General features: G+C 61.8%; 1 protein-coding gene across 11 annotated transcripts in view; it reads right to left on the bottom strand.

Moving 5' to 3' along the window:
• The window catches only part of SYT7 (synaptotagmin 7), a 59,084-nt gene that overhangs the window by 14,803 nt on the left and 29,954 nt on the right, over positions 1 to 14,327 (bottom strand). For 2 of the 11 annotated variants that reach the window (XM_067748803.1, XM_067748802.1), the window contains exons 4-7: positions 12,056 to 12,187; positions 10,954 to 11,178; positions 7,056 to 7,424; positions 2,744 to 2,866 (exon numbers count right to left, since the gene is read on the bottom strand). The exons of 1 other annotated variant lie outside the window; for it this stretch is intronic. In XM_067748803.1, coding sequence (XP_067604904.1) covers positions 2,744 to 2,866; positions 7,056 to 7,424; positions 10,954 to 11,178; positions 12,056 to 12,187 — 849 coding nt within the window. Of the gene's footprint in view, positions 1 to 2,743; positions 2,867 to 7,055; positions 7,902 to 10,953; positions 11,179 to 11,477; positions 11,602 to 12,055; positions 12,188 to 14,327 lie in introns of those variants that run through there. 8 more of the 11 variants (XM_067748806.1, XM_067748805.1, XM_067748804.1 and 5 more) reach the window with 8 other exon arrangements.

Genomic DNA, 14,327 nt, shown 5'->3' with positions numbered 1-14,327 from the left:
CGCCCGGCCCCGCCCCCGACTCCGGTGGGGGTGGGGCCACGGGGGAAATCATTCGGATCCCAAGAAGCAAGGGTGAGCGGGTGGCTGAGAGCATGAGGTGCGCATGGGTGCAGGACAGCATAGGCGAGGTGGAGCGGGCACAGCAGGGCGTGGGAGCCAGGGGCGGCCTTGGCCTCCTTCCCTCCCTCCTGGGCCCAGCAGCATTCCGAAGTTATTGGGGCCCCGGCGCTGAGGCCCAGGGGCTTGGGGGATCCTGGATGCGGGGCTTCAGGGCCACCAAGGACCCTGGGAGTGGGGGGGCAGCGACTTGCTAGATGCACCCCACCTTGCTTGGGACCTGGAGTGGCCACTCCTCCTCCCAGGGCCCTCCTGTCTCCCAGGAGCCTGCTGCTAACAGACCTCGGGGGCAGAATGTCCTCCCCAACACAACAGCCAAGGGCCACCCACCCGTTACCCCGGTGACATCCGGCCAAGGGGTCAGCTGGGTGGAGAAGGGGGCACTGGGGCCGAAGGGCAGACCCTGGGTCTGGAGGCAGAAGCTGAGGAGGAAGGGACAGCTGGCCCAGGCCCACCATTCCAAGATTCATGCAGCCAGGAACCCAGAGGGGTGGAGCCCTAAAGCGCCTTGTGGGTGGTGCTAACACCAAGCTTGGGGATGGGAGAGTGCCGGGCAGGAAGCACCCTTGCAGTGGCCAATCACCTGGGAAACCCCCCAAGAGCCTCGAGAAATGAGCTTCCAGGATGGGGAGGGCGTGACTGGGTGGGAATGGCCTGTGTCCACTGGGAAAGTCGGGCTGGGTTGGGGCGTGGGCCCAGGGCCTCCAGCTCCACACCCACCTTTCCCAGGGAGGCAGGGGACGACTGATGTAATGATCAGAAGGGGTGAGTGTGCTACATGGAGTGAGACCTAAGTGGCGAGGAGGTAAAAACAGGCTGTGGGTGAAAATGGAGCCAGTTCATGGGTTAACACATGGGTGACATGAAATCTCGTTTCCAGCCTGCATCTGCTCCCTCACGCTTCACACCCTTCTCGACAAGGGGGTCCTTAGCAGGTTTTCAGAGGGCTGCAGCCCTGCTCCTGCAGCCTCTGGCCCATGGCCCCTGGCCCTCTGGCCCGCCTGCAGCCCAGCTCTGAGCCCTGAGCTCAGGAAGCCAGGACCCCGGTGGCTCCAGGGGGTTGGAGGTGACAGACTCCGTTCCTCCCGCACCCCAGGACTTGGGCTCAGGGTGTGACACCATCTGTACCACCGAGTGAAAGAGCTGGTCCCACTCTCCCCTCCCACTCTCTGGGGACTTCTGGCTTTGTCCACCATAGACATGCAACTGGGAACTCGGGATGGGAAGAAAATAAGAGAGTTGGCTTCCAGAAGCCACCAGACGGACAGGCAAGTCAGCTAACTTGGCCTGTCCTCCCCTAACACACAGGCCCCTGGCAGCAGCCCGGGACAGTCCCTTCCTGCACCTTCAGGACTCTTAATAAGCAGGCGTCAGGGTCTCTGCCTGGCTGACAGGCTCTGACAAGCGCCCCAGTCCGAGGGTCTGCTCCCTCATTAGAGGCTTAGCATGTCCAAGCTCGAAGGGGTCACCCTGTCCAATCCTTCATTGGACAGGTGAGGAAACAGAGGCCCAGAGAAGGGCTGTGACTTGCCCAAAGTTGCAGAACGAGGCTCTGGTAGCAGAGCAACGAGGAGGCAACCTGGCTGCCAGGCCACACTCTCCTGTGGGCCTTTTCTGATGAAAAGCACACCTGGCCAAGGTGATGAGGCCTCCTCCCACGATCACAGGTGTGTGGCTGGCCCAGCCCAAGGCCAGGTGGGAGAAAGCGGCCAGACCAGGTGCAGGATCATCCCACCTTAGTGATGCTGCCTGAACCCTGGGACCTCTGATCTTTCCCCGTCCCCTTCTCCGTGAGAGCGCTTCTAACGGGGGCCTCCGAAGATGCCGCCCTGCATTCCTGGTGGCCGGGGCCATGATGGTTGGATGCCCAGGCCTCGGCTCAGCCTGTGCTGTGGTCACACAGGCTACCCCTGAGGGCCAGCAGCAGGGTTCCCGGTGACAGAGGGCCTGACCAGCACCTGCCGGCTGCTCTCACCCCCCCACCCCCTATCCCATTTCCTCCTCCTGGTACCTTGGGCTCAGGGGCTGCCTTTCTGGTCACCAGGCCTCTCCCAGGCCCCAGACCCTTCCCACCAGGGGCTCCTCTTCCATCAGCCGAGAGCAGCCGTATCACATCTCTGCAGGTGTGTGCGTGTGTGTGTGTGTGTGTGTGTGTGTGTGTGTGACCATCACCCCAGCGGGACCTCCAGGCAAGAGGGAGGTTGAGGTGGCGGGGATGAGGGAGAACAGGCTGGCGCCCCTTCCCTAACATCCCCGCCGCCCACCAACCACCGGAGAAACTGGGATTTCTGGGTCGGGGTGGGGCAGAGATGAAAGATGAGGGTGCAGCAGAGGGGAGCCAAGCGGGAAGATGGGGCAGAAAGGCTGGCTTGCTCCGGGCGAGGGCAGGCATGCCCGGGGAGCAGGCTTGATCCAGAATGGCCCCAGGACAGCCACACGGGCCTCAGACCTGAGGGACACCACCAGGGTGGCCTGTGTGAGGGCACCGGCTGGGGAGGGGGCTGTCCTGCTCCAGCATCCGCTGAAGGCGCCGCCGCCTCGTCCAGCAACCGGCGGTCGAGGCTGGTGGCCTCTCCACGCCTCCTTCTCTGCTGCCGCCGCCGCAGGCCCTCGCCTGTGCTCGTACCTCTTGTCCCCCTGAGCGTTCTGGTTCTGCTGGGTTCCTGGGTTTTGCAGGTCAGGGATATTGGCAAAGTCATCCTGTTCCGAAAGCCCTAAGACCAAGGATAGCACCACCATCCGGCCTTCCCTGCCAGGGGTGGGCAGCCCACCAGCCAGGGTGAAAGGAGGAGGCCCCAGGGGCGGAGGCGGGGAGGGGAAGGAGAGAGAGACAGAGACAGAGACAGAGACAAAGAGAGAGAAGAAACAAGTGTAAGAAACTGGCCCTGCAGAAGAGAAACCAAACTTCAGCACTGTCAACAGTTGTAGAGCAGAGCAGGAGGCAGCAGGGGTGAGGGGAGGTGTCCACGGCCTGAGACCCAGCTAGCCGCGGGGAAGGGGCTGGGCAGAGGCCTGCGAGGTGGCCCGCGACCGGGACGTCCCCAGGAAACACACGGGGAAGGCTGCGGGGAGTGGGGCCCAGGCCCTGGGACATGGTCCCTTTCCAAGGTTGGTTCACCTCTGGCTGAACAAAGGCCAGGGGCTACTCGCTCAGACCATCTGGGCCCCTGGGAGAAGAGGGAGGGCTGTGCTGCCATCTTGCTTGGGGACCGCGCGGGAAGGTTTGGGCTCCCAGGCGGGAGGTTTGGGCTCCCAGGCGGGAGGTTCTCAGAAGGTTTGGAAATCCAATGGGCACTGCACCCAGTTAAGCCCCTCATAAAGACATCTCTGGGTCCTTTGGTCAGCCAGCGTGCTTGATGCCAGGAGGGGGGTCTCAGGAGCTCCCTCCCCCAGGTCCCTGGACACATGGCCCGTTGGAGGAGAATGCGAGTCTCTTCCGGCGTATGGCGTGCTGGCCGTCGCGGGTCTCCTGCGTCCCCCTTCCTGGAGATCCGGGGAGTAACCACCGAGGCTTTTGGGGCCAGTTCAGGGGCCTCTCCTTAGAGAAGTCATCAAAAGGCAAAGGTGGGGGCTTCCCTGGTGGCGCAGTGGTTGAGAGTCCGCCTGCCGATGCAGGGGACGCGGGTTCGTGCCCCGGTCCGGGAAGATCCCACATGCCGTGGAGCGGCTGGGCCCGTGAGCCATGGCCGCTGAACCTGCGCGTCCGGAGCCTGTGCTCCACAACGGGAGAGGCTGCAACAGTGAGAGGCCCGCGTACCGCCAAAAAAAAAAAGGCAAAGGCGGAGAGAGAGAAAGTGCAGAAGGCTGGCAAGGTCTGGAGACGTCCCGGGAGGACTCGAGGTAGCCTGTGTCTGCGGTGAGGACAGTCTGGAGGAGGCTGGAGGGATCCTGCTCTGAGGGAGGCTCAGTCCAGGTGGACGTGGAGTCGCCATGTGGGCAGCAGTGTGCGGCCGGAGGTCAAGGTGAGACGTCTCTAGTGTGAGGCTCTGTCGGAGAACCGCTGGGCAACTGCAGGGCTGCCTGCACTTTCCGGGGGTGAAAAGTGACCCTCTGCCTCTCAAAACCATCTGAGTTGGTGGGTGTTTTCTGGGTGCTTTGCTGAGCTCCTCCAGTGTTGAGCTCTCATCTGAATAAGGGGAGAGGGGATTCTTGGATGGGGCAGACATGAAAGCATGTCTCAGGAAGGGCCAAGGGAGAGATGGTAAGCCTGATGGAAGGTTCTGGAAGGTGGGAGATCCTGGGTTAGGAAGTCTACGACTTCAACCACCATCCAAGAGGGCGAGGTTCAGAGAGGAACCGCTGGCTACGGCTGTTTTCCAGAGAAGTTGTCAAAAAGGGAACTCTACCTTGAGAAGTGACAAGCGAGGGGAGGGGCGGAGGTCCGGGGGTCTTGGAAAATGGGAGATGGCCGTGGGGGCCGAGGAGGGGCCGAAGCTAGGTGGACGCTGCCCCGTCTTTGCATCTTTCTCCTGGGCACGGTTGCTCCAGGCTGACACTTGCAGCCGCATCTAACTTTCGGGAAACAACTCCCCCCTTCCCTCAGGACGAATCCTCATTTTCTTTGTTCCCTGCCCACCGGTACTGTTTCAGATTTGGTAAAATTCCATCTGGCTCCTCGGGAGCTGGTTGTGCTGGGGGAAGGCAAACCCGACGGAAGCAGCAGGTTTTCCCCTGGTTAATTCATTTTCCGGATATTCCTTGTGCTCTTTTTAAAGACAAAACGGCTCCTCTGCGTAAGTCCCCGATCTGTCGTTCTCCGTGGCATCACGGGGCGCAGGGGCGAGAATGAAGGGCGAGAGTTGGAGATTTGGGGGAGAAGCTAGTGGGGTTGGGAGGCGCCACATCCACGAAGCAGGAGGAATGCCTTCTCCCTGCAAAGGGGGGTGGGATGCCGGGGGCGCCCGGTTAGCCTTCTCGCCCCGACTCTACCTGGGCCACCAGCATTTGGGGCAAGAGAAGGGCGTCAGAAGCACGCCAGCGAAGCTGTAAGGCAGGGGTCGGGGGCCGGCAAACTACAGCTGGTGGCCTGTTTTTATACAGCCCACAGGCTAAGAATGGTTTGTACATTTTTAAAGGATTGTTTAAAAAAAAAATGTGATCGAGACCACACGTGTCCCTCAGAGCCTAAATGGTTTATAATCTGGTCCTTTACAGAAAAAGTCTGCTGACCCCTGCTGTGAGGGACGACAAGTGGAAGAGGCGGGGGGATGAGGAGGGCTCTGGGGGTGGCCGGCAGGTGAGGGGCACGAAAGCTGCGGTGGGCAGAAGCAGCGCAGACAAAGGTGCTGAGTGATGCTCATCAAATCTTCGCCAGCTACAGAGGCGGGGAAGAGCGGGCACCCTGGGGGCTTTCTGCCGCGGGTTTTCTTCCCAGAGCCCAGGCGTAGCCCGTGTCCCCCTGTGATGGCCGCTAGAATGCAAGGCAGGGGGTGGCTGTGCAGAGAGCAGCCTGCAGTCAGGAGGGGCAGAGGGCTGTGCAGAGAGCAGCCTGCGGTCAGGAGGGGCAGAGGGCTGCCGGCTTCTGGCTGGTTCTCGGCGCTGTTCAATTCCCACCACTTTCCTAATCCACTGGGGCCACGGCGTCCGTCCCAGGACACACCGCCTCCTGGAGGCCAGGAGGCTCTGCTGGGCATCTTGTCTCACGCAGGCATCCAGCTGGATTCCCAAGGGTCCTTGGGTGGGGGGAAGCCCCAACAGATGCGCCGCCCGGTCTTGCCAAGTAGCGTCACAGGCAGCGTGTCCTGCCTGGCCAGGGCCACAGGCCACTTGCATGGGTATGGGAAGCTGGCGTGGTGGGGTGTCTTCCATGGGGGTGCTCCTTCCAGGGGCAGCACTCCCGACCGCCCTTTCGGGCTGGGGTCTCAGCCAGAGAGGCAGGATGCTCTGAGGACTTGTTCGCCTTCAGAATCCCCACATCGTGCCAATGAGCTGGGCCTTCACCTTGGCCTTCCCCTTCCTCCTCCCTTTCTCCTCTCCCAGGCTTAGTGCGCTGGTCTCCTGCTCCATGAAAAGTGCTCCCAGGAAAGACCTGGGTGATGAGAATAATCCCCAGAGCCTGGAAGGAAGGTCACGTTAGGCCAGAGGAAGGAGGTGACGTCAGGGACTGAAGCCCAGGCCTGCCCTGGGCTCTGAGAGTGAGTATAGATGCTCAGAGGGACACGAGGCAGAGGGCACCCCGGGCAGGGCTCTACCAGTGAGGGCGGGGCCAGGGGGGCACACGGTGGGGGGCTGGGGGGACACACACAGCAGAGGGGAACGGCTAAGGCCGGACACCGATGGTGTCTTGTTACTTCTCTGACCTGTACACGTGAAAGAGGGAACATCGGAGGTTTGTCCTCAGGGAATGGGTCGTGGCGGGAGCCAGGGAGAGAGCTGGAGGGCAGGTGGCTACAGAAGGTCAGAGAGGCAGAGCAGGGACAGGGGAAGTGGGAGGGAGGGAGGAAGTGGCAGCAGGAAGGTGAGCAGAGTTGGGTTACAGGGAGAAGGAAACTGGAGGGGAGGAGGCGAGGCCTGACCCATGGAGTGAGGGAGGCCAGGTTTGGGAGGGGAGGAGAGAGGTCACAGGAGAGCAGGGAGGGGAGGGAGGCCAGGAGAGCCTGGGACTGGCTGGGAAGGGGAGAGACAGATGCGGGGACCCCAGCAACATCCCCTAGTGTCTCCACTGACTTTCAGGGAGGAACTTCTCCAAGCCCTGGGGGCACCGAGCGGGGCTGGAGTCCTCAGAGGGGTGGCTCAGATACGAGTCCTTCCACGGGGGGCTTTAGGCACGAGCCGCAAGCCACAGGAGGCTGGGGAGGGGGCAGCGGAGTCTGCTGGGCCCCCTGCCTCGTAGATGGAGGGCTAAGATCATTCTGGGCCAGCCACTCCCAAGGAGACAGGGAGGAAAGAGGCTGGGTCGGGGAGGGGGGCGGGCCGGGCCACTCAAGGGGGGGACTTACAGGAAGGATTTCATGTCCAAGCCTCGGTTTCGAATCTGCCCCACCACGTGGTCCCAGCTGCCTGGGTTGGAGCGGCTGCGGCCGCCGGCAGGCCGGTACTTGGAGCCGGCCGAGGAGCCCTGCCGAGCCTGGCCCCGGCCGTAGGCCCGAGAGTTGGGGCCCGGCACGGAGGCCGCGTGGGCCTGCAGCTGGCCCAGGCTCTGGCTGGTGGTGGGCTGGCTGGTCTGCCGGCCCCGCTGGTGCTGGCTCAGCGGCTGCTGCAGGCTCTGCTGCCGCATCAGAGTGCAGGGTCGCTGGCATTTCGGCTCTCCCGTGGAGCTGGGGATAGACTCAAGGGTAGTGGTCGTGGACAGGGTGGAGTCCTCGAAACTTGGGGCGGGTGGAGGAGAGGAGAGAAAGGAGAAGCAGGTGAAGGGATCACAGTGGAGGAGAAAGAAGCCTAGGGCCAGGACGAGGAGGCCCCAGTAAGGGGCGCGCTCTGCCGGCCCTCGCCGGGCCTCCATCGGAGTTGTCGCCACTGCCGTCGTCGCTGCCACCCCCTCAGCCAGGCGGCCGCTGAGCCCCGCGCCCACCCTGAGGCCCCCAGGCCGGCCCCGCCCAGCAGCCCCCCCGCCCTGGCCCTGGCTCAGCTAGTGCCCGATACCTCCTGTCTGATGGTCTGGGTGGGGCCGCGGGAGCTGCGGAGGCTGCGTGGTGAAGGCAGGTCCCAGGGCCCTGTGGCTGCCTGTCATGTTGGCCTGGGACAGGGTGGAGGGAGCTGGGCCACCCCCTCCCGTCGTCTCACTGGGGGACCCCGGGAAAGTCTGCCTCTGCATTCTAAGTACTACTGGCGTTTGGAGACGCGAGGAAGTAATGCGTGGTGAGTCAGCGGAAGCCAAGGGTTCTCGTGCGTTGTCCTCGGACGCTGGGCCGCGTCCTCGGGCTCCCGGACCTCTGCCCTGTGGCTGGCGCTGACTCAGGTTCAGGCTCTGGCGCAGATCTTTGCCCCCCTTCTGGGGTTCCTTGTTTCTGAGGCTCAGGGTCAATTCCCGGGATCTTGGGAATGACGCCCAGTCAGAGGACGGGACGCAGGAAACCACTTGGCTGGCCACTTTACCACAGTTCTGACGAAGAACAGGGTAATTATCCTGTCCTCTGTGCACCTGTAAGATGGTACCTGCCTCATGGGCCACCAGCATCTCTGAAACACGCTGGGAACAGGGCAAGGACAGACAGGAGACAGGACACGGCTCATCAGAGGTGGTCTGGGGTCAGAGAGACCCAGCGTTCAAAGCCCATCTCTGCCGCTTCTTAACTGTGGGACTTTGGAAAAGGGAGTCCACCTCTCAGTTTCTTTCCTCTTCTGTAAAACGGGGTAAAAATTCCTGAGTTGCCTCCGTCACGCGGTTGCCATGGGGACCAATGAGGTCAGGCCCAGGGAAGCATGCTCCCTTGACAGTGGAAGCTGCAGATGTCTTAGGAGGTGGAGACAGGAGTCAGAGACCCCTGGCCTCCCCAGGCAACCTGTCTGCTTTGTCTCCTGGCCAGAGATTTCAGCGCATGCAGGGCCACAGCCTCAGAGGGCCCAACCTCCACTTCTTCTGTTCCTTCCCTCCATCTTCCATTCCAGTTGTCTAGGGCAGGGGTTGGCAAGCTATGGCCTGTGGGCCAAATCTGGCCCGCCACTTGTTTTTGTAAATAAAGTTTTACTGGAATACAGCCATTGTCATTAATTTACATCCTGTCTGTGGCCGCTTTGGGGCTACAAGGCTGGGGGTTGTGTAGTCATAAAAGAGAGTATGTGACTCGCAAAGCCTCTTCCCTATCAGGCCTCTTATAGAGATAGCTTGCCACCTCCTGGACTAGAGCCACAGGGTAGCCGTGGTACCCCCGAGCTGCCCGAGGGAGGCCCCAGGGCCCTTGGAGCCACTTTCACCACTGCAACCAGACCTCAGCCTGGCTCACCCCCTGAGCCTATCCTGGGAATCAAAAGGACAACAGTTAGGCTGCCCCTGTGCGCTGAGAGAGAGAAAGAGACAAGAAGAGTGAGAGCAAAAGAGGGAGAGAAAGTCAGAGAATAGTAAAGAGAAAAAGAAAGAAAGAAAGACAGAAAGAAAGAGAGAGAGAGAAAGAAAGAGAGAGAGAGAGAGAGAGAAAGACAGGAAGGAAGGAAGGAAGAAAGAAGGAAAGAAAGAAAGAAGGAAAGAAAAGAAAAGGAAAGAAGGAAGGAAGGAAGAAAGAGAGAAAAGCAAAACAGGGCTTTAGCTGGGGTCTTGGAAGGAGCGGCAGCCTTGCCTGGCTCAGGCCTGGAATCAGGGTGACCACCAGAGGCAGGTGCAGGCCTGGCTGGCCAGGGAGGCCCACAGCTCCCGGGGGGCAGGCCGAGGAAGCGGGTGGACGGCACCCGGGCAGCCGCCTCCTCCTCCGTGTTTGACCTCATTTTGGTTTTCTGTCACAGCCCAAATTAGTCCAACTTACAACCTCTCAGTCACAGGAAAGTAAAATCGGTTCCTCCAGGCCTGGAGCCAGTGGATGGCTCAGAGGCCTCAGCCAGCCTGGAGTCTGTGGCCAAAGCAACCTGGCATGGGTGGGGCACTGGGCCTGGCTCTCTGAGGGGGTGTCCTGGCGTGGGTGGGGCACTGGGCCTGGCTCTCTGAGGGGGTGTCCTGGCGTGGGTGGGGCACTGGGCCTGGCTCTCTGAGGGGGTGTGGGGCTTCCCTCTGGGGTTCTCCGGAGGCTCAGTGTCGGGGAGAAATCCGCTCGTGCTCCCTCAGGCCAACGAGCAAATGGGGTCTCAGCGTGGTGGCCCTCCGTGGTCCCAATGGCGGGAACCACAGGCTTTCTAAGAGAACCAGCCCAGCCGCTAAGAAGGGGTCAGGGCTGTTGGCCTTCTAAGTGAGAGGCTGCTCCATTAGCTGGCAACGAGGCAGTTCTAAAAGCTGAAAATGGAACCTATATCCCAATGGGTGAGAACGGTCGTAGTTCAAAGGATTTAGAGCCCGGAAGGCTCAGCTATGGGGAAATGGAAGGTTCTAAGAGCCAAGATGAGAATAAGGTTGCCCCATGGTGGGAGGGGAGAACATACTGTCTGCTGAGAACAGGAGCTAGCCCTATGTCTGCTGCTCCCAGGGAGGGACTGACTGGCCGGCTCAGACAGTTATTAAAAAGGAAACAGCTCTTCTGTCTGATGTCCAGACCACCTTCGTCAGAAAAGAGAAGTTAGCTAGGGCTCAACAACCCAACCTCCAAGAACACACAATCCCAACAGCTGAGAGTGGGACCGCGCACTGACCAAGACTGGGACAGCCGATGGGGATGGCCGAGATGAGGATGAGCCAGTGGGGGCGTCCCGGCTGCTCAGGGCTGGCCTGTGAAACAGATGGTGTCACAGTGCAAGCAAGACTGGGACAAGCCAATGGAGTCGCCTGAGAGTCAGAATGAAATGGCTTAACCCCCGGGTCTAGAGCCACCTGCTGGCTGCAAGAGGGAAAGCCCGGTGGCAGATGAGTGGCAGGAAACAGGCTGAGAGCGGGCCAGCTCCCCAGGGATGGATGGTCCAATGGCTAACAGCTGCAGCCTGATGCCCATGGAGGCTGAGATGGAGCGGCCAATCAAAGAGGATGGGATGACCCAAGGACTGAAATGAAGCTGCCCCGGGGGCAGAAAATGGAATGACCTGGTCACCGGCAAAGAAAGAAACTGATGGGGCAGCAGCCGGAGGCTGAGATGCACAGTGCATGGCTGAGTTAGTCGTGCCCGATGGCAAGGATGATGGGGGTCTCGTGAAGGGATGGGATGAGCCAGGGGCCGAGGACGGCACCTCTGGGGGCAGCAGCGGGCATGCCAGGGGTCCTGCTGTCCACACTGGCGGGGGCAGGCCTGAGCTCACGGCTCCGGCGGCCGTGGGGCCATCACTCACTTGGACAAGTTGAGCTTCCCGGCGGCCAGGTGGCTCTGCACCGTCCGCCAGCGGCCTCTCCCCGCCTTGCCGCCGCTGCCCGGCTCGCTGGGGGCAGCGCCGCCGCTTCTCAAGGCGTCCTCTCCGGGTGGCGGCACCGGCGCCGGCTTCTCCCCCAGCCGGCCTTCCCGCTCCACTGCCAGCCCCGCAGCGGCGGCCACTTTGGCGCCAGCCAGGAGGGTGCCACTGGAGGCACCAGGAGGCAGCCGGTCCAGAGGGGCACCGGGGGTGGCGGTGGGGGGACAGAGGGCAGGCCACACGTGGGGGTGGGGATGGGGTGGTAAGAGGGGGAAAAACAACGACAGATAAAAGGAAGAAAGAGACAGTGAGAGAGGAGGAGGAGAGAGACAGACGGACAAGAGACGACAGAGAGAGAGAGAGAGGGAGAGAGAGAGAGAGAGACATCAGCACTGCAGATGGGTCACCAGCGGAGCCTGCAGAGAGGAGAGAGGGGACCGGGCGGGCTGGGTCGGAGAACAACGCACCACGACAGTGGAGGGGGGCCCCTCCCCACCGCCTGGGGCTGGGGCGGCGGGGGTGGGGGGAGGACAGCCACCTCCAAGTCTATCCCACAGGACAACGAAGGGTTAACGACGGAGGAAGAGCGGGCTGTCCAGGCCAGGAGGCCCCAAGGCAGGGAGAGAGAGAAAGCCGTGTTAGTCAGAGTTCATCAGCACCACCACCATCACCGCCACCACCGCCACGACCACCGACCACCGACCACCGCCAGAGCAGCCAGGGCAGCGGCACACAGCAGGGAGGAGGAAGCAGCCACACCGAGAGGGAGGGACCAAAAACGGGCAACCCCATCCTGACTGCACAGAGGGGGCCGGGGCCGCGGGGACCAGCTGGGGGCTAGCCCTGGGGGAGGGGACGGGGAGGGGCAGGCAGGCCGGGGGGTCAGGAGGGGTTGCTCGTCTCCATGGTCAGCCTGCCCATGGGGTGCGCGGGTGGGGAGGGGGCAGGAGCAGAAGTGAGGGGCCGGGGGGGACGGGGGGAAGGAGGGCGTGCGCGGATACTCGGATACTCGGTACATATGATCAAACCAGGTAAAGTCACTCACTTGAGGGACAGTCGTGGGTCGCCATAAGGGGCGTAGGGTGAAATGTTTAGAATAAACTCCTTGGGAGGGTAGGAGCTCCATTTCTGCTGCACTGTGCTCTCATTGTTATTCCAAAAGTCTCTGTCTAGATCACTGGAGGGGCAGAGAGAGAGGGGAGAAAACAGGGAGATACAAGAAGAAACAAGAACTGCAAGTCCTGTGCGGCGGGCAGAGGGGGAGGGTGGGGCGGGCCGGGGTCGGCTCCTGTGAGGGGAAGAGAGGCGGGTGGCACACGCACGGGCGCACGCGCACACACACACCCGCATACGCTCCAGGGCGGGAGAAGCCGCGTGCAAGGAGGCGAGCCGCAGGCGGGCAGACTGGAGCCTCACACCCGGGAAGCTGGTGGGAGAGAGAAAGATGGTGAGAGAGGAGGGGAGGGGGAGGGGAAGGGGAGGGGGGGGGGGGGGCCGGGCACACGGCCTGGGCTGGGATGGCGATGGCGTGGGGAGTGGGCGGAGGACAGGGTGCTGGCTTCTGGCTGGAGATTGCTGAAAGGCAGATCAAACCCTGCTGCCCACGTGCTGGGCCTCAGTCTCCCTGCCTGTCGAACCCTAAGGCTGGCTGTAACCGCTGAGCCATCCGCTCTCCCATGCCGGGCTTGAGGCCCCAGTTCTGGAAGACCGGAAGTTCTCCCCCCTTCCAGCTACCTAACGGAGCCACTCTTGGGACAGGCCCAGCTCCCTGCCAGTCTCTCCTCCTCCCACTGGCCTGAGGTCCCCCTGGCCTCCTCTGTTCTCTCCCAGCCTCGGGAAAGCCTGGGATGCAGGCTTCACAGGAGACCGGCCAGATCTCAGCTGAACGGGAGGCATTCTCTGCTCATTGCAAAAGTGGTGGCTGGGTCACCCCAGCAAAGGGAAGCGTCTCCAGGCCTCTGACATGGTGGTTGTCTGCAGGTCACGGGGGGGCCCTTCACGTGGAGGCCTGGGCCTGTGCGGAGGAAGCCTGCCCTTCTGTGGGGGGACAGATGGGCAGACTCAGCCTCCAGCCCTTGGCATGTACCTGGCCTGCCCCTGTCCTTTTCCAAACTGGAGCTCCTGGGTCTGGAAGGAACGTGTACCCCAGTCTCCCCACCCGCTCCTGTGCTGTGACATGTCCTACCGAAGAAGCAGATATGCTAGAAGCACAGAGAAGGCAGGGACCTCCCCTGGAGGAGGGCAACAGAAGCCTCAGCAGAAGGCATGGCCCGGAAACCCCAGGAGGACCAGGGGCTTCACCAGCTCGTCAGGCTCCTGGGACCCCAAAGAGCAGAACTGGGAGCACAGGGAAAGGAGGGCAACTCCCAGGCCAAAGGAACATTCCGGAAAGGAGCCACGCCTGAGCCCTCAGGAATGTGTCTACGGGAAGGGGCTCGGGGAGGAGAGTCAGGGGTGGGCCTGGCGTGTGCTGAGGCCACGCCACTGCTCAAGGCCGAGGTGAGAGCCCCGCTGCGGGGAGGGCACTGTCGGGAGGCACACCCCCTGAGGATGGAGGAGACGTGTTCTTGGGGGACCTGTTTCTCCCCCACACCACCCCCAGAGTTTGACCTCAACCTTGGTTCTCAACCTTAGCCTCGGGAACAAAGGAGAGAAAGAGGGAGAGAAGCTGAGCTGTCCCCACAGGCCAGGAGGAGACAGTGGCCCTGGGCTGAGGGTGGGCAGGGCCCCCTTGGGCCTCCCTGGTGTGGTCAGTCTCTGCCAGTCCAGAGAACACCTTGGAAACATCCCACAGGAGACTCTGTGCACAGGGTCCAAGGCCAAAGTCCTGAGCCAGCTCACAGGGGCAGTGGGTGCCAGAGGTGGGAGAGGCAGAACAGTCCACTGGGATGGAACCCGACCGGCGGGGGGGGGGGGGAGTCTCCCTGGGGAGGCTCCCTCCACAGAAGAGCCTATTCCCTATTCCCACCAGAGACATCCTTTGGGCCCCTCCCCTAGTGTAACAGAGAGATGGAGCAGTTGGAAGGCCTCTCTCCCCCTGCCCCCTCCAGATCTCCAAAATCGAGGGCCATCCAACCCTAGGTCCTGGAGAGAGATCCACCCAGGGTCATCACTGCCAGGCTGGTTGTGCTCCAAGGAGCTCCAGGGCCCCTTGGGTTGTACGCTGTGGTACCAGAAAAGAGGATCTTTAATTAAAGAAGTTTATGAAACACTGATTCCTGTACTGCAGGACTTCTCAGAGCCTTTAATGTGCCAATGAATATCACTGTTTCCCAAACTTAGTTGGTCATGGAACCCTTGATTCATGGGATCACTAT

This window comes from Pseudorca crassidens, chromosome 9, assembly GCF_039906515.1.
Source record: "Pseudorca crassidens isolate mPseCra1 chromosome 9, mPseCra1.hap1, whole genome shotgun sequence".
NCBI lineage: Eukaryota > Metazoa > Chordata > Mammalia > Artiodactyla > Delphinidae > Pseudorca > Pseudorca crassidens.
Note: the sequence above shows the minus strand (reverse complement) of the source record. Positions and strands in the feature narration are given on the sequence as shown.